This window comes from Canis lupus, chromosome 24, assembly GCF_003254725.2.
Source record: "Canis lupus dingo isolate Sandy chromosome 24, ASM325472v2, whole genome shotgun sequence".
NCBI lineage: Eukaryota > Metazoa > Chordata > Mammalia > Carnivora > Canidae > Canis > Canis lupus.
In genome coordinates, this window is record NC_064266.1 from 23,648,496 (window position 1) to 23,670,863 (window position 22,368).

At 37.1% G+C, this 22,368-nt stretch overlaps 1 protein-coding gene and 1 non-coding gene across 7 annotated transcripts in view; one reads left to right on the forward strand and one right to left on the reverse strand.

The window, feature by feature from the left end:
* ITCH (itchy E3 ubiquitin protein ligase) overlaps nt 1-22,368 on the forward strand; it is a 152,475-nt gene that overhangs the window by 126,386 nt on the left and 3,721 nt on the right. For all 6 annotated transcript variants that reach the window (XM_049100537.1, XM_025469781.3, XM_025469778.3 and 3 more), the window contains 8 exons: nt 631-719; nt 2,981-3,140; nt 3,589-3,722; nt 4,044-4,184; nt 10,589-10,709; nt 11,162-11,266; nt 13,800-13,896; nt 19,998-20,070. In XM_049100537.1, coding sequence (XP_048956494.1) covers nt 631-719; nt 2,981-3,140; nt 3,589-3,722; nt 4,044-4,184; nt 10,589-10,709; nt 11,162-11,266; nt 13,800-13,896; nt 19,998-20,070 — 920 coding nt within the window. The remainder of the gene's footprint in view (nt 1-630; nt 720-2,980; nt 3,141-3,588; nt 3,723-4,043; nt 4,185-10,588; nt 10,710-11,161; nt 11,267-13,799; nt 13,897-19,997; nt 20,071-22,368) is intronic.
* Nucleotides 2,359-2,500, reverse strand: LOC112674302 (U4 spliceosomal RNA). The gene has a single exon (XR_003145360.1). It is a non-coding gene; the product is annotated as a U4 spliceosomal RNA (small nuclear RNA).

Below are 22,368 nucleotides of genomic sequence, written 5' to 3' on the forward strand. Positions count from 1 at the left end.
ACATGATTAAATATCCCTTTATTTTTTGACTTTTGAAACTTAAAGGCTTTTGCAGAATGACAGACCAGATGGTGCTGAAATAGTTGTTTAAAATTGTCACTCTAGATTTGATATCCATCAAATAGATGTGAAACAAAAAAAAATTGCTTTGAAGAGTGACAAATCTGATAGCAAAATTAGCGTCAAATTTTCTTCCTAAGTGGTGAATAAAGTTGTTTGGGGTAGTATGTGGTTTTTGGTCATTGCAAAGAGAAATTGCAAGGGGAAATTGCAAAAGAAAAAGATATTTTAATATTAGACATTTATTGGGACACCTGGATGGCTCAGCAGTTGAGCATCTGCTTTTGGCTAAGGGCATGATCCTGGAGTCCAGGGATCGAGTGCCACATTGGGCTCCCTGCATGGAGCCTGCTTCTCTCTCTGCCTGTATATATCTCTGCCTCTCTCTCTGTCTCTCATGAATAAATAAATTAAATATTTTTAAAAATATATATATTAGACATTTATTAAAGGATGTTATTTTAAAATATTTTTTCCAATTGGTATTTATCAATATCTCAGATCCAAAACTGGTAGAATGGTGTTTCAACAACTGTTTTTATCAATTGTTTTACTTTTATTATTTTGCAGATAATGAGCTTCAATCCCCAAGATCTGCGAAGACGTTTGTGGGTGATTTTTCCAGGAGAAGAAGGTTTAGATTATGGAGGTGTAGCAAGGTAGTGATAATATGAATACTCAGAACTTAGTTCCTTTCTTCCAAAGGTATCATTCACTTTGCTTGCAAGTATTTTCTCAATATTATATTTCAGGAAAATGAATGTAGCAAATTATTATTGTACCTTTATTATGCTGCAGCTACAGAATTTCAGCAAACACTAATTCAACACTGTCTCTCTAAGGGACTAATAATGGTCCCCCATTCCTTAGGATAATCCTGTGAGGTAGCATTTTATAGATAATAATGAGGTTTCGAGACTCACCTAAGGTACATAACTAAGATATAGAGCCTGGATGCAAAGTTTGCATCATACAACCAGAAATCAGTGTTTAGTCTACTACCTCATATTTGTTCCATAGAACATAATACAAGGCCCTATAGTGATCAGGTTATTTTCCCCATCACAGATTACTGATACAGATAATAGCCACTCAATTCCCAACTGAGATAATATATCTGTTTTAAGAATACAGATGGATGGGCATCCCGGGTGTTTCAGCAGTTTGGCGCGGCCTTCGGCCCAGGGTGTGATCCTGGAGACCTGGGATCGAGTCCCACGTTGTCCTTCCTGTATGGAGCCTGCTTCTCCCTCTGCCTGTGTCTCTGCTTCTCTTTCTCTCTCTCTGTCTCTCATGAATAAATAAGTAATCTAAAAAAAAAAAAAAAGAATACAGAGGGATGTATCAAAATTTTAAATTCTGCTTTCTTAATATTTGGAGTTTCTAATCATACCCTGGAAGACAAACTCAAGTAAGAAATTCCTTTGCTTATTCCATAATAGTATAGCACATCAGGCTAAAATATTTGCCTAGCAGTGGTAGTATGGAAAGCAAGGACTTTGGAGTCAAGACTGGATTTGAATCCTTTTTCTGCACTCAGTAGTACAACCTGGGGCAAATATCTTCCATTCCATCATTCCATCTGTAAAATAAGAATAGTCACATCTGCTTTTCTAGGATTATTGTGAAGAGTAGAAATAGTGTTTTTTGTTTTGTTTTGTTTTGTTTTTTTTAGAAATAGTGTTTATTAGGGATCCCTGGGTGGTGCAGCGGTTTGGGCGCCTGCCTTTGGCCCAGGGTGCGATCCTGGAGACCCGGGATCGAATCCCACGTCGGGCTCCTGGTGCATGGAGCCTGCTTCTCCCTCTCCCTCTGCCTGTGTCTCTGCCTCTCTTTCTCTCTCTCTCTCTCTCTCTCTCTATGTGACTATCAAAAAAAAAAAAAAAAAGAAATAGTGTTTATTAATGACCTAGTTTAGACCCTCCATTTTTGTTTGCTCACTAATTGATAGTTACATTTTAGTAGTTCTTATTTATGCTATGTGTTAAAGTTCACATTTGAAAATATGTGAAGTAACCACTGGTAAATAATGAGTAAAAACATTTAATTTTGTATAAGTTAAAGGTAATTCAGGAGGAGGGCATTTATTCTTAATTAGAAAATCAAATAATATTAATAAGTATAAGCAGCATTACCACCAGGGGCCATGATTTATAGGAAAAGAAATCTCAGACACAAGCTAATATCATTTGTATTGCCCAGATCCATTCTGCTTTCTGTTTAATCAGGCCTACTCATAGTGTATAGTAACTATAATCTTATTTTAATATTGGTTGATATTTTCACAGTTGACTTAGAGCTCCTCAGAGCATTTATCTAATGAATGAGTGGCTTCAATTAAGTGTTTTATTGTCTTTGTGAAATTGGAAGTTCTTTCAATTAGCAATAATCGCGCCTCAGATAAACCTCATTGGCTATGATACTGCCACTGCGCAAAGCTGCAAGATTTTTAGAGAGCAGTGACATCTGATGAGAATTGCTGTGAGGCTTAGTAACAGATGGAATAATATTAGACCTCCTTCAGTTGCTTTAACTACATGGGTTAATAATGAATATTAAACTTGGCTCTATAATAGTATTTCATTGATTCTAAGACTAATGCTCACTAATTGATAAATTGATTTAAATGTCTCTGACATTGGGATGTGTATCACAATTATAATTAGAAAAATTTTTAGTAGCTCATTGAATAATGGTGTCTTTTAAGTCGATGATGTCTTAGATTCTCTGAAATATAATATGGAGTGTGTAAGTATCATCTCTATAAACTAGATGTCTATCTGAATAGAAGCAGTTAAAAATCAACATGAGATTAGAAAACTGTCACCAGCCAAGGAGTATAGATTCCTGAGAACTTTGTAGCACTGCACTTTGATTTATTGGCATGGTTTTTTCACCCTAAATTTTCTTTTGATTTCAGAGAGTGGTTCTTTCTTTTGTCACACGAGGTGTTGAACCCAATGTATTGCCTGTTTGAATATGCAGGGAAGGATAACTACTGCTTGCAGATCAATCCCGCTTCTTACATCAATCCAGATCACCTGAAATATTTTCGTTTTATTGGCAGGTTTATTGCTATGGTAAGTACTGGTGAACTCTGTTTACTTTGCTAATTCACCAATATTAAGGTATTGTTTCTTTAACATTTAACTTTCTCATTTGAAATTTTCTCATCACTAAGATTTTTTTTTAAGATTGGTTTGTTATGGGCAGCCCGGGTGGCCCAGCGGTTTAGCGCCGCCTGCAGCCCAGGGCGAGATCCTGGAGACCCCGGATCGAGTCCCGCGTCGGGCTCCCTGCATGGAGCTTGCCTGTGTCCCTCCCTCTGCCTGTGTCTTTGCCTCTCTCTCTCTCTCTCTCTCTCCCTCTGTCATGAATAAATAAATAAAATATTAAAAAAAAAAAGATTGGTTTGTTATATTTGCTATTTTCCCAAAAATGTGCCATAATAGATGACAGGGGAGCTTTATATGAAGAATTAATTAATCTAACATTCTATCATAAAAGGTTTATTTTCTTCTCATATAGGCTCTGTTCCATGGAAAATTCATAGACACAGGTTTTTCTTTGCCATTCTATAAGCGTATATTGAACAAACCAGTTGGACTGAAGGATTTAGAATCTATTGATCCAGAATTTTACAATTCTCTCATCTGGGTTAAGTAAGTTTGTTTCCGTTTAATTTATCAAAATATAGTCTATATGATTTCATTATGATGTTGGTAACCTGCCCAAACTGTAAGCAAGTAATTGGTTTATTGAATTTAAATATTAAACTTGTCTCATCCAGTATAATAAATTTTACAGAATACACCTGATATGTTAGGTAAAAATATAATGACTTTAGAGCGTAATCTTTCCAGTTTTCATATTATTTTGATCCTATGGTTTTAGAGTAATTATTGAAGAACACAGTCCTTTAGTTAAATACTTTTTATATGATTGAATTAGTGTAACAAATAGTATTAATTTCATTTGTGCAGAGAAAACAATATTGAGGAATGTGGTTTGGAAATGTACTTCTCTGTCGATAAAGAAATTTTAGGTGAAATCAAGAGTCATGATTTGAAACCTAATGGTGGCAATATTCTTGTGACAGAAGAAAATAAAGAGGAATATATCAGGTGAGAGAATGCTCCTTTTAATGTACTTCAAAGCCTTTCTGTTGGGCTACAGCACATTGATAATTGCCTAGTGATACTAGTGGACAGTATTTTAAAATAATGTTTGCCTTTTTACTAATCATTATGAGAACTGATCATGTATAACAAGGACGTGATTGATTGCTTTCTAACTTACAAGTATGTTGAGAGAGGAACAAGGAAAGTGCTATGGAAAGTCAAATGAGGGAGACATCATTTAGTTGTAATCATGCAGCAAGTAGCTGGTGGTCATATTTAATATGAGCTTTGAAGGTTGGGGAGGATTCACTTGTGTAGAAATGAGAACTGAAGTTAATGGGCAGAGATACAAAGGCTGGAAAGCACAAGTCACAAATAGTAACTAGGGAAGTATAGTGTGTGGTGGTGCTTTTAGGCAGCTCAGAGCTGATATCCCGTTCTACCATGTCCTGAATTTCAGAGGCCAAGGAAAATGAGGAATCTTTAGAAGATATGGAGGCTAATAAGTTATTATAACCCTTAAGAGAACAGTTAGAACTATACCCAAGTGGTAGATAGAGAAGCCACATTATAAGAAACTAAGGACCGGGATCCCTGGGTGGCTCAGCAGTTTAGAGCCTGCCTTTGGCCCAGGGTGTGATCCTGGAATCCCGGAATCGAGTCCCACATCGGGCTCCCAGGATGGAGCCTGCTTCTTCCTCCTCCTGTGTCTCTCCCTCCCTCTCTCTCCCCCTCTCTCCCTCTCTCCCTCTCCCCCTATGTTTATCATAAATAAATAAATCTTAAAAAAAATTTAAGGACCAAATTAGGTAGACAATCTAAATTTCAACTTTAACATCTGGCAGCAGAATAAGAAGTAGAACAGATTCTTGTGGAGGCAGCAGGGTAGAGAGACTGTCCTGCCAGTTAACTTAAACTAAATTTTACAAAGAATTAATCTAATGGAAAAAAAAAAAAAGAATTAATCTAATGGGTACTGATAGGTTTTATACCCCTTTTCTTGGCATATTTTCAGTTTAACCACAATTTGAAGATTATAAAGGGATAGAAAAGAATGTTGATTATATAGAACTTTCACTTTTTTCCTCCCAAATTGGGAGTTTTAAGAGTAGAAATAGTGCTAGGTCACTCTTTTAAATACCAGTCTGTAACCACTGTGCCATGTAACATTGAGTCATTGAAAAGAATCTGAAATTTATATGCAGATATTTTTGTGGGGAGTACTCTAAGATCAGATAAAATTTATAAGTAAAATAATTTATAATGTATCCTCTCACGCTTGCTGAATTGATTGATACTTTAGTGTCAAGAGTTATAGTTCATTCACATATTCTCAACACCAGCTCTGTTTAGAGCAGCGTTAGTTTCCATATATCTGCTTTTTCTTGAGTTACAGTTTCTGGGTCTCTTGCTTGCTTTTTCACTTTTTAAATATTAATATATTCACTCCAGCCTTCCTGTGACTAGTATTTATGTAATAGATCTTCCTCTATCCTTTAGTTTTCAGTCCTGTCTCTGTGTATTTATTTAAAAAAAAATTTTTTTAAAGATTTTATTTACTCATGAGAGACACACAGAGAGAGAGGCAGAGACACAGGCAAAGGGAGAAGCAGGCCCCATGCAGGGAGCCCGACATGGGACTCGATCCCGGGTCTCCAGGATCACACCGAAGGCAGCACTAAACCGCTGAGCCACCCAGGCTGCCCTGTATATCTGTGTATTTAAAGTATGTTTCTGACAAGTAGCATATTCTTGGATCTTAATATTTTCATCCAGTCTGATAATCTTTACTTTTTAAATGCACTGTTTAGTACCATTTACATTTAATATGATTACTGATATGGTTGGAGTGAAGTCTGCCACCTTGCTATTTAATTATCCTAACTTCCTTTGTTCTTCCTTTCCTGCCTTCTTTTGAATTAATAGTTTTTTTAACCTGTCAGATTTTTTTAAAACTATCCCTCTTTAATTATTTTAGTGACTGCTCTAATGATTATAATATATATCCATAATGTCTCACTTATAATTAAGATCATATACATATTATATAACATATTACACTACTACTTGTACAATAGTAAGAAGCTCATAATATAATTTCAGTTATCTCTATTTGTGCAACTGTTGTCAGATTTCTTACCTTATAAACCACATTATTATTAGTTCTTGCTTCAAGCAATTATTAGATTTTTTTAAGTTTTTATTTAAATTCCATTTAGTAGGGTAGCCCTGGTGGCTCAGCGGTTTAGCACCGCCTTCGGCCCAGGGTGTGATCCTGGAGACCCGGGATTGAATGCCATGTCGGACTCCCTGCATGGAGCCTGCTTCTCCTTCTGCCTGTGTCTCTGACGCATGCACAGGCATGCTCTCTCTCTCTCTCTCTCTCTCTCTCTCTCTCTCTCATGAATAAATAAAATCTAAATAAATAAATAACAAACATAATCTAAATAAATTCATTCATTCATTCATTCCAGGTAATATACAGTATAAGATTAGTTTTGGGTGTATGTTATAGTGAATCAGCCCTTCTGTACATCATCCTCATCCTCATCTGGTGCTCTTCACAACAAATGTGCACTCCTTAATCCCCACCACCTGCGTCACCCATCCCCATACCCTGTCCCTTCTACCAGAATTCCAAATTCTGAATTCAGAATTCAATTCTGAATTATAAAGAGTGTTTCTTGATTTGTTTTTTTTTCCTTTTGTTTCTTAAATTCCACATACGAATGAAGTCATATGGTATTTGTTGTTGTCTGACTTACTTCATTAAATATAATAATCCCTAGTTCTATCCACGTCATTTCTTCCCGCAGAATTTTCTTCTGCTTTTCCATCTGTGACCATGTCCTTTCAGTTTAAAAAACTTTCTTTATAACTTTTCTTAGTGTGCAACTGCTGGCAATAAATTCTGATTTAGAATTCTAAGCTTAAGAGGGTTTTTCCCCTGTTTTTTTTAAGCATTTTCAATAATGTCATTCTCTTGTTTTTGATGATGTGAGCCATTGGCTTTTTTGTTCTTTCTGAGTGAAATGTGTTTTCTGTGGTTTTTCAAAGAGTTTCTCTTTAATTTTGCTGTTTAACATTTTGACTCTAATATACTCAGTTAGGATTGCTTTTATAGTTATCCAAGTTGGCATTTGCTGAGCTTTTTGTATCTGTGATTGATGCCATTTCAGCAGTTGTGGAAAATTTGGAGACACTATGATATTCCCTTTGCTTCATTCCATCTCTGCATACTTCAGAGACTTCATTTAGATGCATATTTAACCTTTGATACTATCCCATCTCAGATACTTTATATATTTTTAATCTTTTTTTTTATCATTTTAATTGACCTGCTTTTGAATTCACTGTTATTAAGCCCATCCAATAAAATTTTAATTTCTAGATACTCAGATATTCTGTAATTTCCATTTGGTTCTAAAACATTTTTAATAGCTTTTAAAAATTCTGCTAACTTCAACATTAGACTATCTGTGAGTCTAATTCTATAGACTTATTTTCCCTTGTGTATGAGTCACATTTTCCTGCTTCTTGGCATGTATAGTCATTTCTTTTTTTTTTTTTTTTTAATTTTTAATTTATTTATGATAGTCACAGAGAGAGAGAGAGAGAGAGAGAGGCAGAGACACAGGCAGAGGGAGAAGCAGGCTCCATGCACTGGGAGCCCGATGTGGGATTCGATCCCGGGTCTCCAGAATCGCGCCCTGGGCCAAAGGCAGGCGCCAAACCGCTGCGCCACCCAGGGATCCCCGTATAGTCATTTCTTATTGTGGATGATACACAGTAGACTCTGGATTCTTTGTTCTTCCTCTGAAGAATATTGAGTTTTGTTTTGACAGGCAGTTAAATTAAGGGTAGATCACATTGATCCTGTGGAAGCTTGCTAGAGCTGGTCTATTTCCATTTTCCCTTTAATCCTAAAACATAACCTTTATTCCTAAAACATGGCCCTTTCTGGGGCAGCCCGGGTGGCTCAGCGGTTTGGCGCCACCTTCGGCCCAGGGCCTGATCCTGGAAACCCCAGGATCGAGTCCCATGTCGGGCTCCCTGCATGGAGCCTGCTTCTTCCTACGCCTGTGTCTCTGCATCTCTCTCTCTCTCTCATGAATGAATGAATGAATGAATAAATATCTTAACAAAACAAAAAAAAACATGGCCCTTTCTCCTTACGATGGAAAGCCTAAGGTGTTTACCATGTAACTTTGTAGGATGTAAACTTAAATTTTGTCCACTGGCACAAGGTAGCTGCTGAAATTTCTGCTTGAGTCTTTGACTTTTCAGTTGTTGCTTTGCACAGGGTTCTTTGGAGGCTTATCATTCTTTACATGTGTATTGTATTTAGCAATCCACTAAGGATTTGAAGTAAATTCCTGTGCAGATTTGGAATTTGTCTTCTTTCTTTCTGGGATTTTTCCATACCAGTTTTGGTAGCTTCAAACTGCTAATAACCTCATGTCTCCTCAGCCCAATGAGACTGTTGCTCTCTGAGCTTCATTCTCTTGTGCTCTCTAAACTGGGAAATGCCCTCAGGAGAAAAGCCTATTAGTAATGTGAATCTGTTTCAATGTGCCAACCTACTTCTAGAATGTTACGCCCAGTAATTTTTCCCTGCCTTTGATTTTTCTCTAATGCCTTCAAATAGTAGTTTTTGGGGGTGCCTGGGTGGCTCAGCAGTTTAGCGCCTGCTTTCAGCCCAGGGCATGATCCTGGGGTCCCGGGATCAAGTCTTGATTCGGGCTCTCTGCATGGAGGAGACTGCTTCTCCCTCTGCCTGTGTCCCTGCCTCTCTCTCTCTCTCTTTCTTGTGTGTGTCTCTCATGAATAAATAAATAAAATCTTTTTAAAAAATAGTAGTTCTTTTTAAGAACATGCCCAGAGTTTATCATTATAATCACCAGGCAGATTAGTCCATTACAGCCTACACTGCCATTTCCCAAAATTTTGGAGGCTTCAGTAAACTTTAAGACTTTTTTTGTCAAGTGATCAAATGCCAAAAATACATATTTTTGTTTGCTCATTAAAACTGTTAAAAAGTTAGGATCCCTGTGTGGCTCAGTGGTTTGGCGCCTGCCTTTGGCCCAGGGTGCGATCCTGGAGTCCCGGGATGGAGTCCCGCGTTGGGCTCCCTGCATGGGGTCTGCTTCTCCCTCTGCCTCTCTCTATCATGAATAAATAAATAAATCTTTTTTTTTTAATTGTTAAAAAGTAAACTTACACTAAAATGGAAAAAAATAACCAGCTTGTATTTGTTGTGATTTTTAACTCTGTTAATATGTACCCAGTAGATGAAGATTAAAGTCAAAGTTGGGGTTTCTGGGTAGCTTATTCATGGTTAAGCATCTTCCTTTGGCTCAGGTCATGATCCTAGTGTCCTAGGATTGAGCTTCTTGCTCACTGGGGAGTCTACTTCTCCCTCTCCTTCTGCCCCCCATCTCTCTTGTGCTCTCTCAAATCTTAAAAAAGAAAAGTCAAAGTTGAAATCTAAAATATTCAGTAGAGATTTTTGAGAATTTTCATTACAAGTATTTTTTTTAGGATTTTATTTATTTATTCATGAAAGACACAGAAAGAGAGAGGCAGAGACATAGGCAGAGGGAGAAGCAGACTCCATGCAGGGAGCCCAATGTGGGACTTGATCCCGGCACCCTAAGAGGATCATAATCATACCCTGAGCCGAAAGCAGATGCTCAACCTCTGAGCCACCCAGGTGTCCCCCTTAAAAGTATTTTAATTCAAGGGGCACCTGGCTGGCTCAGTCAGTTAAGCTTTCGACTTTTGGTTTTTGCTCGGGTTCTGATCTCAGGGTGGTGGGATCCAGCTTCACTTTGGGCTCCCCGCTCAATAGGAAACCTGCCAGAAAGTCTGTCTCTCCCTCTTAGCTGTCCCTACTCCTTGACTTACACACACTCTCTCACTTGTGTGCACACTCTCTCTAAAATAAGTCATCAAAAGAAGTATTTTTATTCAAAAACATTGGCAAAGGAGAAATCTATTAAGTTAAAAGCTTAAGAAACTTTTGCAGCATATGAACCCTTTTAAGATGCTGATTGAAGCAGTTGTTAAATTGAGTCAATCAGAATTTGAGCACTGAATATTTGGCTATAAAGAAATTATTACTTACTTTTTTGGGTGATAATAGAATTGTGGTTGTTTTCAAAAAGAGACTATCTTGCAGAGATACATGCTGAATTATTTGTTTAAAATGATAGTATATGATACTTAGGGTATGGGTAGATGCATAATAAAATTGGTGTACTGAAGCTAGGATATATATGTGGTTCATTCTATCCTACTTTATAAATATTTGAAGTTTTTCATAATAAAGTTAAAAAAATTTTATACTCCGAATTTAAAGGTAAAATTTAAACTTCCTGATAGCTTTTTAAATATTTATTTACCAGAATGGTAGCTGAATGGAGGTTGTCTCGAGGTGTTGAAGAACAAACACAAGCTTTCTTTGAGGGCTTTAATGAAATCCTTCCCCAGCAGTATTTGCAATACTTTGACGCAAAGGAATTAGAGGTAATGTGTTTTTCTTATTTCCTCTGCAGCATGCTGGTAAATAATGCCTTCAAGTGTCTGCTTTCAGCTCACTTTCTTACCTTTCCAGTAGCAATAGCATTTTTTATGCTAGCAGGATGTTTTGAAGCATCCCTAGTGGTTTAAAAAGTCCATAATGTATCCAAAAATATAAAAGTGTTACCCCCCCAAAAAAGTATTACTATTAGAACATCTCTACAGTGAGTGACTTATCTACCTGACTATATGTATATATGACACCATCAATGGAAACTCAACTTTCATAAATAATGTAGATGCAATTCTTGATGCACAGCTTGTAAGCCTAAGCCTTCCGATTAATTTTTTTTTTTTTTGAAATGTTGAATATTAGTCTTTCCTTCTCTAGGTCTAGCATTTTTATATAGGTTGTAAAGAAACCATCTTTTTTTTCTTTTTTTTTCAAATCTCCAAAGGTCCTTTTATGCGGAATGCAAGAGATTGATTTGAATGACTGGCAAAGACATGCCATCTACCGTCATTACACTAGGACAAGCAAACAAATCATGTGGTTTTGGCAGGTTTGTCTCAGTTTATTTCTATTGGCAGATAATTTTTTAGAAATTGCTTACCATATATGGAAGAAAGTCATAGAACAAACTGTACTAGTATATTGAAGTACTTCATTCCATCCTATGCTTTATAATAAATGAGTAGACTGTATAATTGCTAAGTTATGGAAGTAGCCCAGGTGTCCATTGATAAATGAATGAATCAAGATGTGTATGTGTATACACACATGATGGAATATTATTTAGCCATAAAAAAGAATGAAATCTTTAAAAAGGAATGAAATCTTGCTATTTGCAATATTATGAATGGATCTAGATGGTATAATACTAAGTGAAATAAGTCAGCCAGAGAAAGACAAATACCATATGATTTCACTTGTGTGGAATTTAAGAAACAAAGAAAAAGGATAAACCAAAAAACAGACTCTTAACTAGAGAGAACAAACTGATAGTTACCAGGGAGGAGATAGGTGGAATGGGTGAAACAAGTAAAGAGGTTTAAGAGTACACTTACCCTGATGAGTACTGAGTAATGTATAGAATTGTTGAATCACTATATTGTACACTGAAACTAATATAATTATATTAGTTATATGGAATTAAAACTTCTAAAAAGAAAGATTTTAATAGCATTTTTAAAAGACTATTGCTGAGTAGGCAACACACACCTTGCACCTTTGCCCGAGAGTATAAGAACTCCAGATGATGATTCCCCTGCATTTGATCTAAATGCTTTTGGAATTTTTTTTTTTTTTGAGATTGTATTTATTTATTCATGAGAGACACAGAGAGGCAGAGACACAGGCAGAGGGAGAAGCAGGCTCCATGCAGGGAGCCTGATGTGGGACTTGATCCCGGGACTCCAGGATCATGCCCTGAGCTGAAGGCAGGCACTAAACCTCTGAGCCACGCAGGGGTCCCTGGCTTTTGGAATTTTATAGAACTGTCTAAAGTATGGTTTTCACCATTCATACTTCATTAAGATTATATAATGTTCAGAAGGCAAGACTTAAGGGAGTGACCTGGTTTGGAATCATAGTGTGTCTTCAAAAAATACCTGCTATAAGCACATGAGAAGATACTCAAAGGACTAATCATTAGGGAAGTGCAAATCAAAACCACAATGAGATACTATTTCATATCCATTACTAACATGGCTATTATCAAGAAATAGAAAATAATCATCCTTGTTGAGGATGTGGAGAAATTGCAACTCTCCTGCATTGCTGGTGGGAATGTAAAATGGCACAACTGTGAAAAACAGTTTGAAGCTCCTCAAAAAGCTAAATATAAAATTAATATATCTAGTAGTTTTCCTACGTATACCCTAAAGAAATGAAAGCTAGGACTCAAACATATACTTGTATACCTATGTTCATGATAGTGTTATTCACAAAAGCCAAAAGGTAGAAGCAGCTTAAGTGTCCATCAACAGATGAATGGAAAGATGAATGTACACTTACAATGGAATATTATCAAGCCTTAAAGAGAAAGTTAATTCTGGCGGGCTATACCAGGGGTGAACCTTAAGGATGTTATGCTGAGTAAAATAAGCCAGTCACAAAAGGACAAAGATTGTATGATTCCATGATTTGACTTATATGAAGTGTCTAGAATAGGCAATTCATAGAGACAGAAAGTAGAATAGTGATTAACAAGGGCTATTGGGTGCTAGGGGGTGAAGAGATAAGTTTCATGAATTTAAAGTTTTGGTTTAGGATGATAAAGTTCTGGAAATAGTGCTAATGGTTACACAGCAATGTGCACCATACTTAATGCCATAGAATTGTATGCTTAAAATGGTAAATTTTGTTGTATTTTACCACAATAAAAAAATTAAAAATTTTAAAATGTCTATTACTTACGTAAAGATGAACTGAACTTCTATAAATAGGATTAGCATTGTAAAATACTTGACAATAGTACAATAGGATAAAAATTATTTACCTAAACTATTTGGCTGAATCAAAACATTTGTGCTACAGGCTAGAAAGTGTCTTCCATAAACCTAATGTTTTGAGTCAGAGTTGTAGGAGTTGAAAGCCACCTGATTCTGGTAGAGAATAACTACACTAAAACCTAGAGAACATTGAGAAGAGGTTTTTGAGATATATCTGGGTCAGAATTCTATGAGCTAGATTTCATTTCTTCATAAAACCAAAAAGTCGATACTGATTTAAGCTCTGCCCTATGTAACCACATAAATATCCTATAGAACAAGCATATCTGGGAGGTAGAATAAGGGGCTGCTCTTAGAAGAGTTAATCTTGAAATTCAGTGAGTAGGAAGCTTTTAGACCCAGGGCACTTTTCTTTTTCTATCTCCCTGAAAGGATGTGGTCCTAAGATATATATAGGGGAAGGTTGGCAGGGCTTTGACAAAAATGGAGAAGCTCCTCCATCCACAGTGGTAGGGTATAGTCATTATCTAGTGCATCTAACACTGCAAGATCATTTGAAATGATGGTTTTCCATTCTTTTTATGCTAAATGTAACATAAGACCTGTAGATCTCTTTATATTTATGTGTTTGTTTTTTAACAGTTTGTTAAAGAAATTGATAATGAGAAGAGAATGAGACTTCTGCAGTTTGTTACTGGAACCTGCCGATTGCCAGTTGGAGGATTTGCTGACCTCATGGGTATGTATAAAAAATCACTTTTCCTATACAGAAAATTTTTTTATCACACAGTTATATCAAATCAATGTGTATACAACTTATCAGAAATAACAAAGACAAGAATAGACATATCCTAACCAGTCACAGTTAACCTGGATTTGTGTAAACTTTTAATTCACTTTGTTGTCTTCACCTCTAGAAAAGTTGTTTGTTTGTTTGTTTGTTTAAGATTTTATTTATTTATTCATGAGAGACACAGAGACACAGGCAGAGGGAGAAGTAGGCTTCCTGCAAAGAGCCCGATGTGGGACTTGATCCCGCATCCCGGGATCACACCCTGAGCCAAAGGCAGATGTTCAATTGCTAAGCCATCCGGGCGTCCCCCCCCCCCCCCCTTTTTTAAGATCACCTCTAGAAATTTTTAACCCTAAGTCTAAGATCCCACCTTTTATTTTATTTTTTAAAGATTTTATTTATTCATGAGAGATGCAGAGAGAGAGAGAGAGAGGCAGAGACACAGGCAGAGGGAGAAGCAGGCTCCATGCACGAAGCCTGATGTGGGACCTGATCCTGGGACTCTGGGATCACACCCTGAGCCAAAGGCAGACACTCAACCACTGAGCCACCCAGGCGTCCCAAGATACCACCTTTTAACTTCACAAGATAGCAACATTCTATATGTAAATCTGTTTGGTCATTCAGTCATTTGACAAACATTTTAGTGTGTCCTATGACTGTTGGTTGTATTATATATATGTGTGTGTGTGTATATATATATATTTTTTTAATATTTTATTTACTTATTCATGAGAGGCACACAGAGAGGTAGAGGCATAGGCAGAGGGAGAAGCAGGCTCCCTCTGGGGAACCTGATGCAAAACTCGATTTCAGGACCCGGGATCACAATCTGAGCCAAAGGCAGATGCTCAACCACTGAGCTCATAATAAAGATGCCCCTGTATTATACTATATTTTAATGATGCATTTAACACTCTTCTCTATTGTACTTGGAGCTCCTTGAGATACAGATCCGTATCTTCATCCTTTTATTTCTGGAGCCTAGCATAGTTCTTGTCACATAGTAGTCACTGATCAAAATGTGTGTTGTTTGGAAATGAATGATAATAAATTTTGTGACTGATAATTAATTAAGAAAATTCCAATCTTTAACACCAGCATTATGCCAGGTACCATAGGAGAATAGAAATTATGATCAATAAACCTATTTCAGCTGAAGCAGAGAGTTATAATTGAAGAACTAAGTAGGCAGTTTTGGATACAGTGAGTAAAAGCCAGACCAGAAGAGTTTGGACATTATTCTGAAGGTATTGGAAGTTGTGGAAGCTTTTGAAGAGAGGAAAACTTGCTGAAGCTACATATTAGGAAGATTTGATAGCAAGGTATAGCGTGCATTAAAGGAGAAACCTGAAGGGAGGAGAGAAGAAAATATTGGAGCAATTGATCTTAAGAGACGGAAGTACAGATGGAAAAGAAGGGATAAATGCTAGAGAAGTTCCAAAGGTAGAAACAGGATATTAGAAGATGAGCTATAAAGGAAGAATGTCAAGGATAAAACCATGTTTTGAAAAATGGAGAAATAGAGAAGTTGTAAAGTGTAAAGAACATGGTTTACAGTTTTTGAGGGAGGATAATGAGTGGCTTAGAACCTCCTGACTGCCAGACAACCACGTACAAAACTAGAGAGCTAGAGGGGCAGTTTATTTTATTTTATTTTATTTTTAAATTTTTTATTTATTTATGATAGTCACACAGAGAGAGCGAGAGAGAGAGAGGCAGAGACATAGGCAGAGGGAGAAGCAGGATCCATGCATCAGGAGCCCGACATGGGATTCGATCCCGGGTCTCCAGGATCGTGCCCTGGGCCAAAGGCAGGCGCTAAACCGCTGATCCACCCAGGGATCCCTAGAGGGGCAGTTTAGTAGATGTTACCAAAGTATGAGTTCAGAGGGAAGAGTAGAAAGGGAAAATAGAGTCATTAGAGCAGTGACACTTGAAGCTATTAGAATAGATTGGCTCATGCAGAAATAGAATACAAAGAATAGAGGGCTAATGCTCTCATCAGAGGGATGAGACAGAAATATACTAGAGGCAGACTTAAAGGATTTAGAGCCCAGAGAGTAAAGAGGAGAAATAAATATTCCAGTGTCTCAGAAGCAATATAGAAAGGAGATTTTTAACCCAGCACTAGAGAGGTTTCAGAGAAGGTTTATTACTAAATAAGTTTTTGGAGGAGGGGCACCTTTTGAGAATGCTCTCTAGTTTGAAAAAGAAGAACCATGTTGCTGCTTCAGGAAGTAAGGTAATGACCAAAATGAGGAAAAAATTGGTACAAGCTTCAGTATAAACTAGAAATCCTATTATTAAAGAGATGAGAACTAGGTCTGCTCTTGGAAATAATATTTGGGGTTAGGTAGATCTGTCTCAAATAACACAGAGGATACCTATAGAAGGCAGAGAGGAGATTGTGGTTCATAGAATTTTAGAGGCCATCTAGTTTAACCTTCCACTTAGTGTAGGAGAAAGTTAGAAGAGTGGTGTATGCATCACATCATTACTTTGACAAATCTAACATCCCATCTCTATAACAAATATTTTTAATATCCTCTATTAATATTCTGGAATTGGTATAGATGTGGGCTGCCTGGGTGGCTCAGTCGGTTAAGCATTTGCCTTCGGCTCAGGTCATGATCCCAGGGTGCTTGGGTTGAGCCCCATGTCAAGTTCCCTGCTCAGTGGAGAGTCTGCTTCTCCCTCTTCATCGGCCCCTTCCCACCATTCATGTGCTCCCTCTCTCAAATAAATATATAAATAAAATCTTAAAAAGAAATTGGTAGATATGAAAGTACCTATAATCTCAAAAAACACATAAATTTATCACTAACATTTTTAAGAAGTGACTTATAATGAAATAACATTTAGTTCAATAAATGTATATTTGGGAACAACTGTTAGAAGACACCAGTTAGTAGATACTTGTTCCTCGGGCTTAAGATAAGACCAGAAACCTTTCTGCATAATAAACACTGGAATCTGAAAGAACAGATAGAAAGAGCAAGAAATAATAGACTTAAATATGATAAGAAAAAGGAGGAGGGACACCAAGTGGCTCTGTTGGTTAAGTGTCCAACTCTTGATCTCAGTTCAGGTCTTGATCTCAGGATTGTGAGTTCAAGCCCTGCATTGGGCTCCATGTTAGGCATGGAGCCTACTTTAAAAAAAAAGAAGAAAGAAAAATAATCTAAATGAAGTGGGGGTAATAGACCTGTCCAAATAAATTACAGATCATCAAAGTGGAGAAAAATGGAAATCCCACTATAGGCCAAGGCTCTGATACATACAAAGTCCTCAGAGACCGTATTATTTAAAAGTTGAAATGGGTTGACAATAGGAGCATAGGTGCAAAAGTCCACATAGAATTTGTGTGGTTTAGGGGCAGTGTCAGAATAAGATTGAAAACAGCAGGCAACCTCAAAATAATTTCAGTGTATATAATGTATACAACTTGATGTCTTAAAGAAAAAAAAAACCAACAAATTGATGTCTTACCATTCTATAAAGTTTTAGAAAGCATTTAAGATAATGTGACATATTTGCAGGATAGCTTTTATTCGTGAAATTCACTAAGATCCCTTCATTTCCTATTTCTCTCTTTTAATATTTGATTCTATGTCTTTTGACTGCAATGCAGACTCTTCTGTTATGTGCTAAATAACATTATTAAAATGTTCCATCTGGAGCACCTGGGTGGCTCAGTGGTTGAGCGTCTGCCTTTGGGTTGGGTCATGGTCCTGGGGTCCTGGGACCCTCTTCCTGTGTCTCTGCCTCTCTCTGTGTGTCTCTCATGAATAAATAAATAAAATCTGGGATGCCTGGGTGGCTCAGCAGTTGAGCGTCTGCCTTTGACTCAGGGTGTGATCCCAGAATCCCGGGATCAAGTCCCACATCGGGCTTCCTGCATGGAGCCTGCTTCTCCCTCTGCCTGTGTCTCTGCCTGTGTCTCTGCCTCTGTGTGTGTGTGTGTGTGTGTCTCTCATGAACAAATAAAATAATAACTAATTAAATAAAATCTTTTATTTATTTTTTTCTAAAGATTTTAAATAAAATCTTTTTAAAAATAATAAAATGTTCCATCTTTGTGGTTAGAAATGCTGTAATGAGAGAATGTTCAGAGTGAGTTAACATAATTTTGTGCTTAATTAATTATTTTAACTATCCTTTTTTATTTTTATTTTTTAAAGATTTTATTTTATTCATGAGAGACACAGCGAGAGTCAGAGACATAGGCAGAAGGAGAAGTAGGCTCCATGTAGGGAGCCCGATGCGAGACTCAATCCCAGGACTCCAAGATCATGCCCTGAGCAGAAGGCAGGCACTAAACCACTGAGCCATCCAGGAGTCCCTAACTTTCCCTTTTTATAACGACTATTTCCTACTGGGCCTTTCACAGAATTACTTGTGTAAACACTATGATGTTATTATTTAAAAAAAAAAAAAAGATTTTATTTATTTATTCATGAGAGGCAGAGACACAGGCAGAGGGAGAAACAGGCTCCATGCAGGAATCCTGACGCAGGACTCGATCCTGGGTCTCCAGGATCACACCCTAGGCCGAAGGTGGCACTAAACTGCTGAGCCACCTGGCCCATTATTCCCACTTTGATGTTATTAAATCAGAAGTACTAATTCATATTTGTACTGGGTTTAGTCAAGAGGAACATGAGAAAATTCTTTAAGTATGACTGTCTCACACAATGCAGAACATTTAGTTTTCCTGGCCCCTACTAATTAAAAAGTCCAGTAACATCACCAATCATTGTGACTACCAAAAAATGCTTTCTAGGGATTGGTAGTGACCTTTTAGAAAACCAGTGCTTTAAGATCACTATTCACTCTGTCTACAACAGAAGATAAATGAGAGAAGAGGCAAGAAGTGGGTATAAGTGTATAAGGATTCTACAGGACCTATAAGCATAAGCATTGTTAATATTGAATTCACTAGGTTGTTTACATTTTATAAAGTTTTAACAATCTTATATTTAAATCAAGTTTTATTGTATAAGACAGTGGATTGTAGTTTCCCTATTGTGTTTAAAGCTAAAATTAGGGGATCCCTGCCTGGGTGGCTTAGCAGTTTAGCGCCTGCCTTCGGCCCAGGGTGTGATCCTGGAGTCCTGGGATCGAGTTCCGTATCAGGCTCCCTGCATAGAGCTGCTTCTCCCTTTGCCTATGTCTCTGCCTCTCTCTCTCTCTCTCTCTCTCTCTCTCTCTCTCTCTCTCTCGATGTGTGTCTCTCATGAGTAAATAAATAAAATCTTTAAAAAAAAAAGCTAAAATTAAGCTTCTTAAGTATTGCATTATTAGGTGAAGCATTTTAGTTATAGCATTCTGTTATTCTGGGAAAGGATGCCAGATAAAACTGCATTTTCTTCTTGGCATACATTAACAAAATGGTTCTCAAACTTTAGCACTCATCAGAATCACCTGGAAGCTTGTTCAAACACCTATTGCTGGGCCTTATCCCAAAGTTTCTGATTCACTTCTGTAGGCTTTGGGTACAGCCCATGGATTTGTGGTCCCCCCCCTTTTTTCTTTTTCTTTGAAAGATTTCATTTATTTATTTATTTATTTATTTTTTTCTTAAATATTTTATTTATTTATTCATAGACAGAGAGAGGCAGAGACACAGGCAGAGGGAGAAGCAGGCTCCATGCAGGGAGCCCGACATGGGACTCGATCCCGGGTCCCCAGGATCACACCCCAGGCTGCAGGCAGCGCCAAACCGCTGCGCCACCCGGGCTGCCCAAAATATTTCATTTATTTTAGAGAGAGTGTGCACAAGCAGGGATAAGGGCAGAGGGAGAGAGAGAAACCCAAGCAGACTCCACACTGAGCATGGAACCCAACTTGGGGCTCAGTTTCACAACCCTGACATCATGAACTGAGCTGAAATCAAGAGTAGGATGCTCAACTGACTGAGCCACCCAGGAGCCCTGGATTTGTGGTCTTAAGAAGTTCCCCAGTTATGCTAATGCTGCTGGATTGAGGGGGTAAGAATTTGTGAACCATTGAGTATCAAACTGTGGATGATTTTATTGTTTTAGGGAGCAATGGACCACAAAAATTCTGCATTGAAAAAGTTGGGAAAGAAAATTGGTTGCCCAGAAGTCATACCTGGTAAGTAAAATCAGAAAGAGTAGAGAAAATAGCCTTTTCCAGTTACCCTGTTGATAGTAAAGCCTATTGGAAATGAGAAATGAAATACTTTCCCCATGGTATTGAATTATTTTTAATAGCTTTATTGAGGCATAATTTATATACAGTAAAACTACTAAAGATCATAAGGTTACTCATTTAAATTCAGTGATATTTAGTAGATTTTCAGAGTAGTAACTATCAACTAATTAGATTATTTCTGTCACTCCAGAATGGTCCCTTATGCCCATTTGCAGTCAGTCCCTTTTCCTACCCCTGGATTTTTTTTTTTTTTAATGTGATATTTAGGAAAACATTGAATTCTTTGCTGAAAGCAGAGAGAAATCAAGCCTGGATAGCTTTTGAGAGAATAGAAATATTTTTTCATTATAAATGTAGTTTAACCATGTTTCCAATAATGTACAGAACTAAAAACAACCCTGTTTTTAATTCACATACAGTGTGTTGGAATTCTAATATGAACAATATTTGAACTTCTTTTGTGAGACATTTCATTAACTTTGCCAGATATTCCTTCATTTTCCCCATCTGCCCTTTTTACTTGTTCTAGTGTCTGTTTCTTTATATTTTCGTACATATTACATACATGTGGTTTTTTAAAAATAACATTGGTACATTTGTTGAAAATCAGTTGACATAAATATATGGGTTTATTTCTGGATTCCCAGTTCTGTTCCATTGATCTATATGTCTTTACTTAATGGCAGTACCACACTGTCTTGATTATAATAGCTTTGTAATAAGTTTTGCAATTAAGAGGTATGAATTCTCCAACTTTTTCAAGATGGTTATGGCTCTTCTGAGTCCTTTGGATTTCCATATGAATTTTAGGATAAGTTTGTCAGTTTCTGCAAAGAGGTCAGCTGGGATTTTGATACAAATTGCTTTGAATGTGTAGATCAGTTTGGGTGGGGGGGAGTAAAGTGTTTTATTCTTTTTGAAGCTATTATAAATGAAATTGTTTTCTTAAATGTAGATTGTTAAGATTAATTGCTAGTGTATAGAAATGTAGTTAATTTTTGTACATTAATCTTGTACACATGTACAATACATTTTTTATTTGACCTCTTGTCTCTTTTTCTCAAACTTGGAATAGATTGTGAACCATTACACTCCTGTGAACATTTTATCTCAGTCACATATGAAAACCAGCCTTGTAATTTTGTTAGGTTCTATGTTTTCATTTGCAAGAAGTAAGAAAAGTCAAAATTGTAGATTTATTTTCCCTTTGTGGATAGCACTTCTGATCTCAAATATTTGCTTAGGCTTTATCCTTAAAATATAGCAGAGGGGCCAAAGCCTTATGGCAAATTCACTACCTTATAAAGGTAATAACAGTATCACCTCAAATTAGAAGATACCCCTTAAAACCTCACAGCTAAGAACATGACAGAAATTCAGTAGGAATAGATTATTAGATATTAAAGCAGAAAATTGTTTCTTAAGGTAGTAAACAGTCCCCAACTTAAGATGGTTAGACTTAAGATTTCTTGACTTTACGGTGGTGTGAAAGTGATATGCAGTCAGTAGAAACTGTACTTTGAATTTTTAAATTTTATTTATTCATGAGAGACACGGGAGGGGGGCGGGGCAGAGACACAGGCAGAGGGAGAAGCAGGTTCCATGCAGGGAGCCTAATGTGGGACTCGATCCCGGGACTCCAGGATCACACCCTGGGCCAAAGGCGGCAGGCACTAAACTGCTGAGCCACCTAGGGATCCCCTGTACTTCGAATTTTGAGTTTGATCTTTTCCTGAGTTAGCAGTATGTATATGATACTCTCTCATGATGCTGGGCAGTGGCAGTGAGCTGAAGTTCCCAATCAGCCAGCAATCATGAGGATAAACAACTACTACATTTAAACCATTCTATATCCATACAACCTTCTGTTTTTCCACTTTGAGTACAGTATTTAATAAATTACATGAGATATTCAATAATTTATTATAAAAGGTATTGTGTTCAATGATTTTGCCCAACTGTAAGCTAATGAGGGTGTTCTTAACACATTTAAGGAAGACTAAGCTAAGCTATATTTGGCAGGGTAGATGTATTAAAATGCTTAATGGTATTTTCAACTTATCTTAGGTTTATCCACATGGTACCCTATCATAAGTCAAGGAAGATCTGTACTTAAAAAACTTTTGATAAGAGACCTGTGGCCCACAAAGTGTAGGATACTTACTATCTAGCCCTTCACCGAAAAAATTTGCTGACCACTAATCTAGATTAGGGTGAATAGTAGAGTATGAGAGGACT